The following is a 15,555-nucleotide window of genomic DNA, read 5'->3' on the forward strand; positions in this document are numbered from 1 at the left end:
AGAAACCTGTATGCAGGTCAAGAAGCAACAGTCAGAACTGGACATGGAACAACAGACTAGTTCCAAACTGGGAAAGGAGTATGTCAAGGCTGTATATTGTTACCCTACTTATTTAACTTCTATGCAGGGCACAACATACAAAATGCCAGGATGGATGAATCACAAGCTGGAATCAAGACTGCCAGGAGAACTATCAACAATCTCAAATAGGCAGATGATACCACTCTAATGGCAGAAAACATGGAACTAAAGAGACTCTTGATCAGAAGAGAGTGAAAAAGCTGGCTTGAAACTCAACATTCAAGAAACTAAGACCATGGTATCCTGTGCCATCACTTCACAGCAAATAGAAGGTGAAAAGGTGGAAGCAGCAAGAGATTTTATTTTCTTGGGCTCCAAAATCACTGTGGATGCTGACTGCAGCCATGAAATTAAAAAATGCTTGCTCCTTGGAAGGAAAGCTATGGCAAACCCAGATAGCATATGCAAAAGCAGAGACATCTCTTTGCCAACAAAGGCCCATATAGTCAAAGCTATGGTTTTTCCAGTAGTCATGTATGGATGTAAGAGTTAGACCATAAAGAAGGTTGAGTGCTGAAGAATTGATGCTTTTGAATTATGGTGCTAGGGAAGACTCTTGAGAGTCCTTTGGACCACAAGGAAATCAAACCAGTGAATCCTGAAGGCAATCAACCCTGAACAGTCATTGGAAGGACTGAAGCTGAAGCTCCAACTCTTTGGCCACGTGATTTGAAAGGCCTACTGGCTCAGAGGTTAAAGCGTCTGTCTGCAATGCAGGAGACCTGGGTTCGTTCCCTGGGCCGGGAAGATCCCCTGGAGAAGGAAATGGCAACCCACTGCAGTATTCTTGCCTGGAGAATCCCATGGACAGAGGAGCCTGGTGGGCCACAGTCCATGGGGTCGCAAAGAGTCGGACACGACTGAGTGACTTCACTTCACTTCACTTCACTCATTGGAAAAGACCAAGATGCTGAGAAAGACTGAGGGCAGGAGAAAGGAGCAGCAGAGGATGAGATGGTTAGACAGAATTATCAGCTCAATGCACATGAATGTGAGCAAACTCCAGGAGATAGCGAAGGACAGAGGAGCCTAGGGTGCTGCAGTCTATGGGGTCACAAAGAGTCAGACACGACTGAGTGTATGAACAACAGCAAACAATCATTTTACCAACTAAAAACTAGAAGATACAGCTGAATATGCAAAAAATTCTTGGCTCAAGCTTAGAATTTTTTCTTAACACTGAAAAGCTTCAATCTTTGATTCAAGTGTATTTAGCAACTAAAGTGAATATCCACAGACTTTAGCTTCCCCATTCTGGATGTCAACTACCCCAGGACAAGTTCTGGCAGTATTATAAAGTGGGCTGTGTGCTGGAGTTCTCACTGAATTTTCCCAGAAACACAGAGCCCGGAGGTGCCAGTCTCTTTCTCCAAGTGCTGCCAGCAGCTCCTGCTGATGCCCATCTTCTGTTTAGGGAGAGAGAAGTAACTGAACTCCACCTAGAGAAAGACTGGCTGACCTCATCTCTTTTGTCTTTGCGCTGAAAAGACGACTCTATACCAGGACTGCTTCTCCCAAACAATGCCAGGTATGATTAAGGAAGAGTCTGACATTAAAAAAAAAAAAGTGAAGGCAGGAATTCCCTGGTAGTCTAGTGGTTAGGTCTCAGCGCTCTCACTGCCAGGGGCCTAGGTTTGATTTCTGGTTGAGGAACTAAGATCCCACATGCCTTGGAGCACAGCCACCCCCTCTAAAAAAATAAATAAATAAATAAAGTGAAGAATAAAATCAGCCAGAAAAAGAGTAAAAATTTTAATGCGATTTATAATAAAGACTCTAGAAGAGGAGACTAGCGTAAAGATTATATTATTTTATATAAACATAATTAAAGGGATGGGAGAAGTATGTGGTGGCTTAACAACCTATAGAGATTGTTCAGAACAAAGAAGAGTGCTTATTGATGCTAAAAGAAGAGGCCAGAACTACAACAGTGGTTGGTCTGAATCACCTCATCTGCCTTAGGGGTCAACTGCCCTTTGTAACCACATCTCACAAAACTTCGAGAGCAGGCAACTTGCTTAATGTCTTCTCAGAGTTGGAAGCTGTTCAAGAGCCCAGCTGAAATGTTTGAATGATGGAGAAGTTACTGCGGCCAGAAAGAAAACAAAGAGGAAAGGCCAAAATGATAATGACCGTCACACTCCTGACACTGAGCCAGGCGGTCCGATGACTGTGGAGTCATTGTAATAAAGAAGGCACACAAATCACATGAAGATAAAGTGAGACTCAGAGAAAGCAGAGAGTCAAATGCCACCTGTTGACAGGGAGAGAAAATGGCTTATGAAGAAAAAAGTGAACACTGCTGACCAGTGTGTAAGTGGGGGCGTCCAGCTATGTCCTCACCAGTCTTTTGGGCTATTTTATTAGTGTAAGAAGGACTTTCTTAACAGTTGATTTTGCTTGGATTCCCAAGGTTAAATCTTCAACCCTAACCTCTCCCCTCTACTCCAGGCTCATATTATCCCTGTTAGCATCTCCACTTGGAGGTCTAACTGGCTTGTGCACCTTAGGAGGTCCAGGTTAACTTGCCAAGATTCAAACTTCCATCCCCAAACCTGCTCTATGGTCTTCCCAACCTCAGAATGTGGGAATTCCATTAGGGGTGGGGGTAGATAAAGAACTGTAGTTGCTCAACCACTGTCTTTCACTCCCTGCCTCTCCCCTCTCCCCAACATCATGCCAATTCCAGCAGCAAACGCCCTTGGTTCCCACTTCAGACTCTGTCAGCATCTGACTGCTGCTACCATCTAGCATCAAGCTACGGCACCCCTCCCCTGGGTCACCTCCCACTAGTCTCCTTACTTGCACCTGCAACCTCCTCTCGTCTTTTCTTAACTTAAAATGTGCATTAGATTCTGTCCCTCTAGTGCCCTGCCATCTGCCATGATGGCCCCAGAAACCTTTCATGATCTGGTCCAGGGCCATCTCTTATGAATGACTTTATCCCTTGCTCCCTCCCCTCGCACCTCTGGGGTCCAGCCACAGTGGATGTCTCCTCGCTCCTTAGACAAGCCAGCACAGCTCTTGTGTGCTTCTTGAGAAGCTCAGGCTCTTCTCAAGTTCCTTCATCTCCTTCATGCCTTATAATGAAACCCTTTCCCTGCCCTGCTTGCCCCAGCTTTCACACCCACAGCACACTCTCCACCATTGAACCTATCACTTATTTGCTTGATTAGACTTATTAGCTACCCCGTCTCCTCTCCAGGAGAATATACACTCCACAGAGCAGGGCACTGTTGCATTCACTGCCTACTGTCAAATGCCTGGCAAGCAACAGGTGCTTAAAGAATGTCGGTGCAAGGACTGCCAACTGTCAGAGGACAACTTGAAGCAGCAATGAGGACAGAGTGGCCGCTACCTGTTGCTCCGGACTCTGCTGGTCCTTCCGAGACCACCTCTGTAGACACACCAAATAATGCCATGACTATACTCTCGGTGCCTGGTACAGAGTTGGCACTCCAAAAATTTTGAATCAATGCTCAATGCGAGCACTTGGATGAAGATTAGAAAAGGACCAAGCAGCAGGATGAAGTGTATAGATACAGAAGCAAGCAGGTTATCAGGTTAGAAGAGGTGGCTGGGCTCAGGGATGAGGGCTAGCAGAGAACAAAAGCCAACAACGTGAATTTTTAAATCTAGAAAGTCTAGAAAATGAGTCATTAGAAACACCTGACTATACTATTTTGTGTGATTTCAGTTTTGATATAGAACTGACACTTTAAACCACAAAAATTGACCTAGGAAGTGTTAAAAAAAACAAGATGAAAGACTTAGAATGAAGTCACTAAGGCTAAGCCCCATGTCACCAAACCAACGCAACAGAGTATCAGCTCTCCCAGAAACAGTCCATCAGAAACTAAACCAGTCAATCAGAAGTCTCCTATTCAGCACTAATTAGATAGTCTAGTTAACTAGTTAGGTAGTCTGACTGGTAGGACCTGCCATCCCCTATAGGGAAGTTACCTCACAATAACTAAATTGCTTTTCTGCCTAATGTAACCTCCTTGTCTCTGCTTCCCTTTGCCTATAAAAGTCCTTTTATTTTGTACAGCTCCTCAGAGCTCCTTTCTACTTGCTAGATTCAGTTCAGTTCAGTTGCGTCCGACTCTTTGCGACCCCATGAATCACAGCACGCCAGGCCTCCCTGTCCATCACCAACTCCCGGAGTTCACTCAAACTCACGTCCATCGAGTCAGTGATGCCATCCAGCCATCTCATCCTCTGTTGTCCCCTTCTCCTCCTGCCCCCAATCCCTCCCAGCATCAGAGTCTTTTCTAATGAGTCAACTCTTCACAGGAGGTGTTGGAGAGTGCTAAATTTGAACCAATTTTAACAAACATTTTTAAATGCCCTAGCTTATCTTTTAACAAAAGAACAAGACACATCACTTCACAGGTATAAAAACTGAGGTCACAGTAGTCAAGTCATATGCCTTAAGATTCAAAGATGGTAAGGAATCCGCCTGCAATGCGGGAAACCCGGGTTCAATCCCTGGGTCAGGAAGATCCCCTGGAAAAGGGAATGGCAACCTACGCCAGTATTCTTGCCGGGAGAATCCCATGGACAGGGGAGTCTAGCGGGCTATAGTCCCTGTGATCATAGTCAGACACGACTGAGCAACTGACGACGCACACGTGCCTCAAGTGAAACAGCCAGATAGTCAGGGACAGTAAAACCTGCTGCCTGGTATCCAGGCCCATGGCCTTTCTGTCCTGCTGCCTTTGAGATTATCTCTTTCTCAAGATCTTTACAAAAGGAGAAAAAAGAAAAGGGAAGAAAAACTTTGACTGTTTCATCCTTGAAGAGAGATACAAGTATTATATTTTCTAGACTAACCTTGAGAGCAAGAATCTCCACTAAAAAAAAAAAACACACCTAAATTAAATGAACTTACATAAAAATAACAATATTTGTACACTTCCTAGCTTAATCTTAATTTTAGGCAGATCAACAAGCCACGAGTATGTGGACAAAAGGGATTTTGTTGGGATACTGGCCCCATAGCCAGTACAACAGCAACATCAATCGCTGCAAAGCTCTTAAGCCATTCCTATTAGGTGGCTTCTGGAAAGGTTTTAAAGTGATCAAACACTTCCAAAGTGCCTGTTAAAACTTGGCATTGATAATCAGTCCTAGAAAATGGCTTCAGAATCAATCAAAACATTAAAAGTCAGAATAAAGCAGCACAAGCATTCTTGAGAGAACATACTATTTAATGGGCAAATCAGGCCCTCAGCATCAAAGATATTCATATTTTACTACCCAAGTTCCTAACTTGAAATTTGTGAAAATCTTAGAAAAAATTGGGGATGACATATTATACTTTGTCCAATAAAAAATTCAGAGTGAAAGTACATTAAGAATCAATGGAAAGTGTGATATTTAATCAATTAAAATGCATTTCTAACTTAGTGTGCACATTACTTCTGTACAACTGAGAAAACGGGGTCACATAAAACTATAGTCACCCATTAGACTTATCTTCAGGAAAACTTTGCAGCCTCAAAACAAGATCTAGTAGAAACCCCAAACATACTAGGCTTTCAGGATGACTCAAAATGTAGGACAGCATGCAATAATAAACTTATATTTTGGACTTCCCTGGTGGTACAGTGGATAAGAATCCGCCAGTGCAGGGGACACAGGTTCAATCCCTGGTCTGGGAAGATTCCACATGCCGCAGAACCACCAAAGCCCGTGCACCACACTGCTGAGCCCGTGCTCCCCAAGAGAAGCCCGGGCACCACAATGAAGAGCGGCCCCTGCTCGCTGCAACTAGAGAAGAGCCTGAGCGGCAGTGACGGCCCAGCACAACCAAAAACAAATACACTTAAAAAAAATTCACACATGAGCACAATTCAGACCTAGAAATCTGCATTTTCATAGTGATTAAGACTTGAAAAATACCAAAATACGACTGTAGTGCTACTTGAAAGATGATCTGATGTGCTATAAACATTTTTAATGTTGGCATTTGGGTGCATACTCTAGTATTTACCAAATAATAGAATGACTAGCAGTATCTTTTTATTCATGTATCTCATGATCTGATCTTTAAAAAACAAAACCCAAACAAAACAACAACTACCAAGCTGCAGAATATAATCAGAATGAAAAGTGTTTTGAGAGAATGTGGACAGTATATTTTATGTTATCCAAAATTTAAAAGATAAATTCACATTCATATAGAACTTTCAGATTTCCCCTACCCCAAAACAGTATAAAATAACATGATGCCTACAAAATCTACAAAATAACAAGAGCCTTACTAGATACAGCAGGCAGTTATTTTCATTCATATGTTATAAAGTCAGACAGAGCAGTTAAGTCAGACAGAGCTTTGCCCAGAGTAACAAAGTCACCTTGGCCTTAGCACTGAAGAAGCCGGACCCTTGTCTAGTCATTTCCTCAACGTAGCTCAGCAAGAAATAAAATGAGCCATTAATAGTCTGGGACGTGAATCCTATTTTTAAGGCACTTAGTGTCTATATTTTTAAAAGTCAGGATGGCTTTCTAAGTGAGCACAACAAAAGGTCCTAATGAAGGGGCCCTTCTTCTCTTAGGCAGTGGAGAAGCAACAAAATTATTTTTAAAGAGGAAAGAACTAGTCCATTGAATAGCCTTTGCTGAAAGTGAACTTTCAGCTCCAAACTACTTTCTTCTTAATCTGCCAAGGATGGGGGCCTAAGATAAAGCTCACTCAATGCTTTTAGCCACTGACACAGCACACAGCTGGGCTGCGAGGCTTCAGCAAGCAGGGGGTGTTGCCCGTGGCCAAGTCTCAGAGTCCAAACGAGAGGGTGTAGGGGAAAAGGGAGAAAAAAGTGAAAAGAACTGATGCAGGAAAAAGAAAGGTAGGAATGAGAGAAAATCAGTGTGGGAGAGGAGTGAAGGAAGAGGTTCAGAGAGCAGAGGGAAGGGAGAGAACCAGCAAAAGCCAGTTTTGGTGCGAGCAGGCTGCTAACCCCTGGCAACACGACTCAGGGCAGGGCCTCTGTCGACACTGGGCACTTCCTCTGAGCCAGAGAGTGAGTTCACGTGGAAGCTTTCCACAAAGGCACATACCAGTTCTTGTTCCATTTATGCGCAAACTCCACAAGCAAGAGGAGCTGGATGACTATGAAGAGGAAACCTCCGACGGCTCCCACATAGCGCCAGGCTGCAAAAGAAGACCGTTTGAACGGAGATGAGGTTATGGTCCAAGTGTCTAACTCAAGACAGTAATGCCTATGGGTAATTCTTACCTCAGGCTCCCTGTACTGCTAACACACTGAACTCCCATACAACTGTACAAGGTGGGTACTACTATTATACCCGCTTTACAGATGATAAAAACAGAGTCTACATAAGCTGACCAGGTCCTGCAGCCAGTAAAGGATGTGGCTGGGATGTGAGCACAGGCAGTCTGGCACCACAGCACCCAAGCTTCACCTCCATGCTATAAATAAATGCCAGATACCTTAACAGATGTAGTTAATTCATAAAAGCAACAACAACCCCCCATTTAAAGTAAAATCACACGTTTCCAGAAACACCCAAGATTTGAATTTTACTGGGGAGAGAACCATCAAGGTTCAGTAAAGAAATGAGGTTCAAACTGGAGTTCTACCTCTGGCTCAGCCACAAAGCAGCTCAAACCTTGGATGAGCACCTCACATCTCTGGGTTATCTATAAAACAACTGAGCTGAGCTAGCGGACTAACTGTTAGGCCCCCTCCATTCTAAGTATATTATTCTAATATATACAAGGACCTCTGTGGGGGCTAGAAAACTAGTTACAGGCATTTTAGGTTAAAAGACAACTTGGATACAACTTCCTTAAGGAATGCATAGAAGCAGTGTGACCCTAAGAAACTCGCTGGACCTGGCATGTGGCTCTTTGAGGACCTAAGCTCATTCATAGCGTGAATACTTTCACTATCTTGATTAGGAAAGTGAATCCATTACGTCTGAACAGTGCTTTGAAACTCTGAAACGCAGGCTTTATTTTTCCCCTCCCTAGCTCAAATAAAGAAGGGCCCCTTGTTTCACTTATGATTGAATGCTTCATTTTAAATATTTCTGGTAGATTCCATCGATAAGGATATACAATTGAATTGAGTATAACTGACTGAATAGAGTTAAATGTTACACAGTTTCACACCGGTCAGGTTTAGACACAGCCTAGAGGACCCCACTGTCTTAGACACAGCTACATCTTAGACATAGCCTTTTTTAGCCCACTATCGCTGCAGCAGATTAAAAGCTGCTAAGAAGCCCTGGGTTTCTGTGTAGGGCAGAAAGAACAAGGTCTCCCTGCTCACGCTGCTGACATGCTAAACTAGTTTTCAAACAAGTTTTCCAAGTGCCTCATTTTCTCTTCAGGCCAATAACCTTTAACTTCAATTCTTCAGCCAGCAGAGTAACTAGAGGTTCTGTCACCAATCCGGGGAGGTGGGGGTGGGGTGGGGGGTGTTGGGGGGAGACAAGAAGTAGAGAGGGTGAATGAAGTGTCGGCTGGTGAGGCAGGTTTTTTTTTTTTAAGCTACAAGAATGTTAGTGACCTAAACTATCAAAGGCACCCTGGACTATGCTTTGGAACAATTTTACAAAGTGGGTGAAAACACAATAAATAGACACCCCCAACTCTCCATTCGTACCATTCAGAAAGGTCTCCTGATCTGGAATGAAGAAGGCTCCTGAGCACATGGCCCCCAACAGCAGAAGTTTAAAGAACCAAAAGCTGGAGGGGAAAAAACAAAACAAAACAAAGCAGGAAATGTATTCAAATGATATTCAAGGAAGGACAAAAGACCTCTTAGAAGGTAAGTGTGTCAACCCATGATTCTGTTCACTTCAAATGGAGGGGAAGAAATTAAGTGACTGGAGACTGCCTCCTCCCATAATTAGACAGACTCAATGTTTGGCCTCTGATTCTGCCAAACCCTTTTGTTGCAGGGTGGAAATGACCTGGGGGAAGGTCTTAGTATGAGAAATAAACTCTTATCTCCACTGCATTTCTCATTACGGCATCAGGTGTCACAAACAGGAATTCAGTTCTTAGTCCACTGTGCAGTGAAAAGTGTAATTTCCACCTTCTCTAGAATCATTGTCAACAATTTCAAGTAGAGGAAAGCAGTCAGAGGGTGTGACAAGTAGAAGACACCTTGGAACGCTGCTTTGAGTTCAAGGAAAGGAGAAACGATCCCTGTGAAGACTCACCCATTGTGAATGTAGGCTCTACAGCTTTTACTGTTGTTGATATTCAAGGTCAGGAGACAGAAGATGAAGAAGAAACAGGCCATTCCAAAACAGACTCTGTATACTGCAGAATATCCCACCAGCTTCTCACAGGTGTCACCAGCTTTAATGCCTTTACAAATATCTTCAAAATAAGGGATCTGAAGAAAAAGAGAGAAAGTCTTTGTTAAAACTACATAAGGAAGAGTTGGTACGGTTCTTTCAACCTGCAAGTCAAAATCCAATGTGAAATACACCATGTACCAAGAGAAATTAAGACTGAGAAGAAAGTCTCTCTTCCAAAGACCTTTTCCTTAATTTTCTCTGAATCCTTTTGAGAGATATAGCGCTCATAACGTACCACTCACCCTTCACTTACCCCTAATGAATTCTGAAATCCAGCATCAGAAGTTTTAAAAGTTATGCTTATAATACACGGGTATTTTTTTCTTAAAATGTGTAAATATAGAGATTAAGTGCACATATGCCTTTATTTATGCAGGATAAGCTCCTAACCTAGCAATGAAATCAATGGGTCAGGTAGTAGCTACATTTTAAAATTTCAAGCAACAAAGTCAAATCACTGTTTTCAAAGGCTGCATTTATATCCCACCAGCAATATTTGAGACTGCTCACATTCCCAGCCTGAGCACCACATTTAAGGGTTAAAAACCATGAAACTGTTTCAATGTCCATAGTCCTCATTACTAGTAAGGTTCACATCTTTTTTTTAATTTAATATATTGTTCTGTGAATTGGTGGTTAATAGGATTTTTACTTGATCCACTGGAGTTCTTTATTTATGGATCTTAATCTGATAAATGTCAACAATAGTTTCAGTTCAGTTCAGTCACTCAGTCATGTCAGACTCTTTGCGACCCCATGAATTGCAGCATGCCAGGCCTCCCTGTCCATCACCAACTCCCGGAGTTCACTCAGACTCGCGTCCATCGAGTCCGTGATGCCATCCAGCCATTTCATCCTCGGTCGTCCCCTTTTCCTCCTGCCCCCAATCCCTCCTAGCATCAGAGTCTTTTCCAATGAGTCAACTCTTTGCATGAGGTGGCCAGAGTACTGGAGCTTCAGCTTTAGCATCATTCCTTCCAAACAAATCCCAGGGCTGATCTCCTTCAGAATGGACTGCTTGGATCTCCTTGCAGTCCAAGGGACTCTCAAGAGTCTTCTCCAGCACCACAGTTCAAAAGCATCAATTCTTTGGCGCTCAGCCTTCTTCACAGTCCAACTCTCACATCCATACATGACTACTGGGAAAACCATAGCCTTGACTAGACGGACCTTAGTCGGCAAAGTAATGTCTCTGCTTTTGAATATGTTTGAAGGTGAAGTCACTCAGTCGTGTCCAACTCTTTGCGACCCCATGGACTGTAGCCCACCAGGCTCCTCAGTCCATGGAATTTTCCAGGCAAGGGTACTGGAGTGGGTTGCCATTTTTATTCCAGTATAATTAGAAGGTTTTAATATAAAACCCACTTACATTATCAGAATAATTAAAAACTTACATTATGAGAACAAGCAGCACATTTCTATTAATGTCAGAAAATAAAGATTTACTGTTTAAAAAAAAAAGAGAAAAATCTGCTTCTTACCAACATCAAAGCTGAACACTCTTCAGAACAGAAAATGAGTTGAAAAATCACATTTAGCCTTTACTCACAAAACAAAAACTAAAACCAAGGAGAGAAAGGACAAAACACTAAAGGTAAAGCTGAAGCATGATAATTTCGTTTATTCTACAGAAAAGATCCTAAACAATGAGGTTATTAAAATTTCCATCCGAGACCTAAGATCCCACAAGTCACCTAGTGCAGCCAAAAAATAAAAATTAAAAAAGTTTTAAAATAAAAGATTTCCATAAACAGAAGGAAGACTAAATGTAATTGAAGTTCATCTTCCTCCCTGAGGATTCTCTCCCTCAGAAAAGATCTGCAATCATTACTATACCTGGATCTCAAATATGACTTTTTTTTTAAATGAGTGTCTCGGGCAAAAATGCATTGCTACTGAGATCCCATTATAATAGTTCCACTTTCATGCATAGCTATAAAATATTTCATAAAGAAATACCAAACATTTTGTGGTCAGCAAGTTCCTGCAACTCCAATTTTTTTAGATCACAGCAAGATGTAAATGCACAAAGAGAGATATTACTATTATTTTTTGACCAAGCCAGGTAAAACACAGATTGTCTAGTTAAATTTAAATGTTGTATAAATAACAACTAATTTTCAATATAACAATATTTTGGGATACACTTAGACTAAATATTGAATGGGGCATACTTATACTAAAAAAGTATTCCTTGCCAAGAGATAAAGCTCAAAAGAAGGCATGATCTTGGTGAGAAGGGCCGGGTATATGCCATGCCAAGAAGACTGGCTCCCACACTGTAAGGAAGGGGAAACAGCTATTTAAGCCGGAATGCCTTTGGCTGCAAAGTGAAGAACATGTGAGAAAAGGGACAAGTTTGAGGCAGGAGGATTAGAAGGCCACTGAATTAACATTCCAGGTAACAGTTGAAGAAAGGAAACTAGTAGCAGAAAAAAATACAAAGTCTATGGGTAGAAGTCATAGTTGGCAGGACTGAAGGATAGGGAGAGGGTTCTTATCTGCCTTTTTAAAGTATTTAGGGTGGAGGGGGAGTAGGGTTAAAGGGAAAAAGGAAAGTGAAGTTGCTCAGTCGTGTCCAACGCTTTGCGACCCCATGGACTGCAGCCTCCCAGGCTCCTCTGTCTGATTTTCCGGGCAAGAGTACTGGAGTGGGTAGCCTATCCCTTCTCCAGGGAATCTTCCTGACTCAGGAATTGAACCCAGGTCTTCTCATTCCAGGCGGACGCTTTACCCTCTAAGCCACCAGGGAAGCCCTAGGAACTGAAAAGAGCTCTGGGAGTTTATTTTTAACATATAGGGTTAGAAGCACCCTGGAGCATTCCAGTGAGAAGGTGAGTCTGGAAACTGCTTGAAAACAGTGATTAAGATACAGGATGCACCCCCACCAGGTCATGAGAGACCTTAGCAAGGGCTTTCTGAAGGAGTCTGAATTTTCAGCTGTTTCATAGTGAGTGAGCAAATTCACATGGTTAAAATCTTCATCTACTGAAGTCATGGGGGACCCCATACAAGTGAATGTTTCAGAGCCTGTAGCAGGAAACAAAAGCTGCACCGTATGAGTGGTACTGGTAATAAGGAGGTTCAGTTCAGTTGTTCAGTCATATCCGACTCTTTGTGACCTCATGAACCACAGCACGCCAGGCCTCCCTGTCCATCAAGTGGGCCTTAGGAAGCATCACTATGAACAAAGCTAGTGGAGGTGATTGAATTCCAGTTGAGCTATTTCAAATCCTGAAAGATGACGCTGTGAAAGTGCTGCACTCAATATGCCAGCAAATTTGGAAAACTCAGCAGTGGCCACAAGACTGGAAAAGGTCAGTTTTCATTCCAGTCCCAAAGAAAGGTAATGCCAAAGAATGCTCAAACTACCACACAATTGTACTCATCTCACACACTAGTAAAGTTATAAGGAGGTAATGTTGCTTTAAATTTGTAAAAGGAGGCACCATGCCTCCACCTTATTTGTTTTATTCATAAGGGATTTACTGCTCTGTAATATTCATTCAGCTCTTCCCCTACCTTCTCTGTTCCCCCTATCAGCAAAGCTAATCCCTTTTGCACAGCGCCGCCACACTCCTGCCATAACATGCATGTCAATTCAGTTCAGTCGCTCAGTCGTGTCCGACTCTGCGACCCCATGAACCGCAGCACGCCAGGCCTCCCTGTCCATCACCAACTCCCGGAGTTTACCCAAACTCATGTACATTGAGTTGGTGATGCCATCCAACCATCTCATCCTCTGTCGTCCCCTTCTCCTCCTGCCCTCAATCTTTCCCAGCATCAGGGTCTTTTCAAATGAGTCAGCCCTTCCCATCAGGTGGCCAAAGTATTGGAGTTTCAGCTTCAACATCAGCCCTTCCAATGAACACCCAGGACTGATCTCCCTTAGGATGGATTGGTTGGATCTCCTTGCAGTCCAGGGGACTCTCAAGAGTCTTCTCCAACACCACAGCTCAAAAGCATCAATTCTTCGGCACTTTATAGTCCAACTCTCACATCCATACATGACTACTGGAAAAACCACAGCCTTGACTAGACAGACCCTTGTTGACAAAGTAATGTCTTTGCTTTTTAATATTCTGTCTAGGCTGGTCATAACTTTCCATCCAAGGAGTAAATGTCTCTTAATTTCATGGCTGCAGTCACCACCTGCAGTGATTTGGGAGTCAGCATCCCTTTAATTTACCCAGTCCATCTTTCCCAGTCAGATTCTTCTCCAGCTCCCTACCCACATCCAAGTCTCTCTTCTCAGATCAGTTCAAGAAGAATGCTCCTGCCAGCAGGCATGGGTACCCACCCTGTCATCCCCCACAAACTCCCCTCCCCCAAACCCTTACTTACTGTGCCTGGGGCCCTAAGGCTGATCAAAGGGTGAGTATGTGGCACTGTATATCTCATCCACAATAAAGTGGGCAAACAACCCCCTGCTCTAAATACCAAGACCTGCCTTATGCTCTGTGGGTGACTCAAGTCGTCTAGCTTTCAGCATGTGGTGAATATTTTTGGGTAAAGAACCTCCGAGTAGAACAAGCTGGCAGGATTTAGCAACGAGAATTTGCTCTGATTAAATATTTGCTGTTCCGAGCTCCATCCCAGTTTTAGAAAAAGAAAACATACATCACACACAGATTCCACACTGTGGGCTGGAGGGGGCGGGCCTGCTAAGGATGTTGCCTCTTCTGTCTGGCTCTGGGCATCCAGGGACACTGCATCTGTGTTGGTTCTGCACAGACCCGAGGGCAAGGAGTTTCCTCCCAACCACTGAGCAACCAAACTCAAAGTCACAAAGTATCAGTGAGAATAAAGAGCTCATGCGGACTTCCAACCCTAACTCCACTAATAACTTGGGAAAATTACACACGCTAGCTGAGCCTCAGTTTCCCTATCTGTACAATGAAATAATACTGCCTTCCACCTCATGAAGCTGCTCTGAGAATTAAATCAGTGAATCCTTGTAAAAAGGGCTCATCACAGTTCTTGATCCATAGTAGCCATTAAGCAAACGTATTTAATTCTAAAGTTATTATTAAAAAAAAAAAAAAAAACTTTCAGGGGAGGGAGTCAGGCACATTACATGAACCCCTGATTGGCTGATGCATTCTGATTTAAACAAGAGGGGAGATGAACATCTTAGAACTCAGTAGACACTCTATTCACTTTACCAAAGGATTCATACTGAAAGATACAGTTGAACTTCTGTATAACTGCCAGTTCTGCATCTATGGATTTGACTAACCACAAAAAAAATTAAAAAAAAATTTTTCCCCAGAAACTTTCAAAAAACAAAACTTGAATTTGCCATGTACCTGGAACTATTTACATAATATTAGATATTTTAAGCAATTTAATTAAGTATTTAATTAGATATTTTAAATCAATCTAGCAATGATTTAAAGTATATAAGAGGATGTGCCTAAGTTATACGCAAGTCCGTTTTATATAAGGGACTTAAGCATCAGTGGATTTTGACATCCAAGAGGGTCCTGGAACCAACCCCCAAAGGATACCAAGGAACAATTGTACTGGCAACTTTCAATAACGTGAACCTTTCCCTGGCACATCTATATAGGCATACCTCAGAGATACTGTGGGTTTGGTTCCAGATCAATGCAATCAAGCAAAGGGCACAGGAAAGCAAGCCACATGAATTTTTTGGTTTTCCAGGGCACATAACAGTTAAGTTTACACTATACTGCCGTCTATTAAGTGTGCAATAGCATTATGTGATTTTTTTTAAAAAAAAGCATTGTTTAAAAATTTAATAATATAAGATTTAAAAATATTTTATTGCTAAAGAACACCAATCATCTAAGCCTTTGGTGAGTCATGGCAGTAACATCAAAGATCACTGAACATGTAACAACAGTAATGAAAAGTTTAAAATACTGCAAGAATTATCCAAGTGCGACACAGAATGAGCAAATGCTGTTCAGAAAATGGCACACTGATTCACTTGCTCGAGGCAGGGTTCCCACAAACCTTCAGTTTGTAAGTAAAGCACAACAAAACAAGGTATGCGTGTATAAGAACTGAGTTTGAAAAACAGTACTCACTACCTGTCTTTCAGAGACCTAGTCACCACTCAAAAGAAAATATATCTGAACTTCCAAATCAGGGAAGACATTT

The 15,555-nt window shown here is 42.5% G+C and overlaps 1 protein-coding gene across 4 annotated transcripts in view; it reads right to left on the minus strand.

Annotated features, from left to right (window-relative positions):
- The window catches only part of SERINC5 (serine incorporator 5), a 109,440-nt gene that overhangs the window by 22,367 nt on the left and 71,518 nt on the right, over window positions 1-15,555 (minus strand). For all 4 annotated transcript variants that reach the window (XM_069595388.1, XM_069595387.1, XM_069595390.1 and 1 more), the window contains exons 3-5: window positions 9,283-9,461; window positions 8,721-8,803; window positions 7,147-7,240 (exon numbers count right to left, since the gene is read on the minus strand). In XM_069595388.1, the coding sequence (XP_069451489.1) occupies window positions 7,147-7,240; window positions 8,721-8,803; window positions 9,283-9,461 (356 nt within the window). The remainder of the gene's footprint in view (window positions 1-7,146; window positions 7,241-8,720; window positions 8,804-9,282; window positions 9,462-15,555) is intronic.

This window comes from Ovis canadensis, chromosome 7, assembly GCF_042477335.2.
Source record: "Ovis canadensis isolate MfBH-ARS-UI-01 breed Bighorn chromosome 7, ARS-UI_OviCan_v2, whole genome shotgun sequence".
Taxonomy (NCBI): domain Eukaryota; kingdom Metazoa; phylum Chordata; class Mammalia; order Artiodactyla; family Bovidae; genus Ovis; species Ovis canadensis.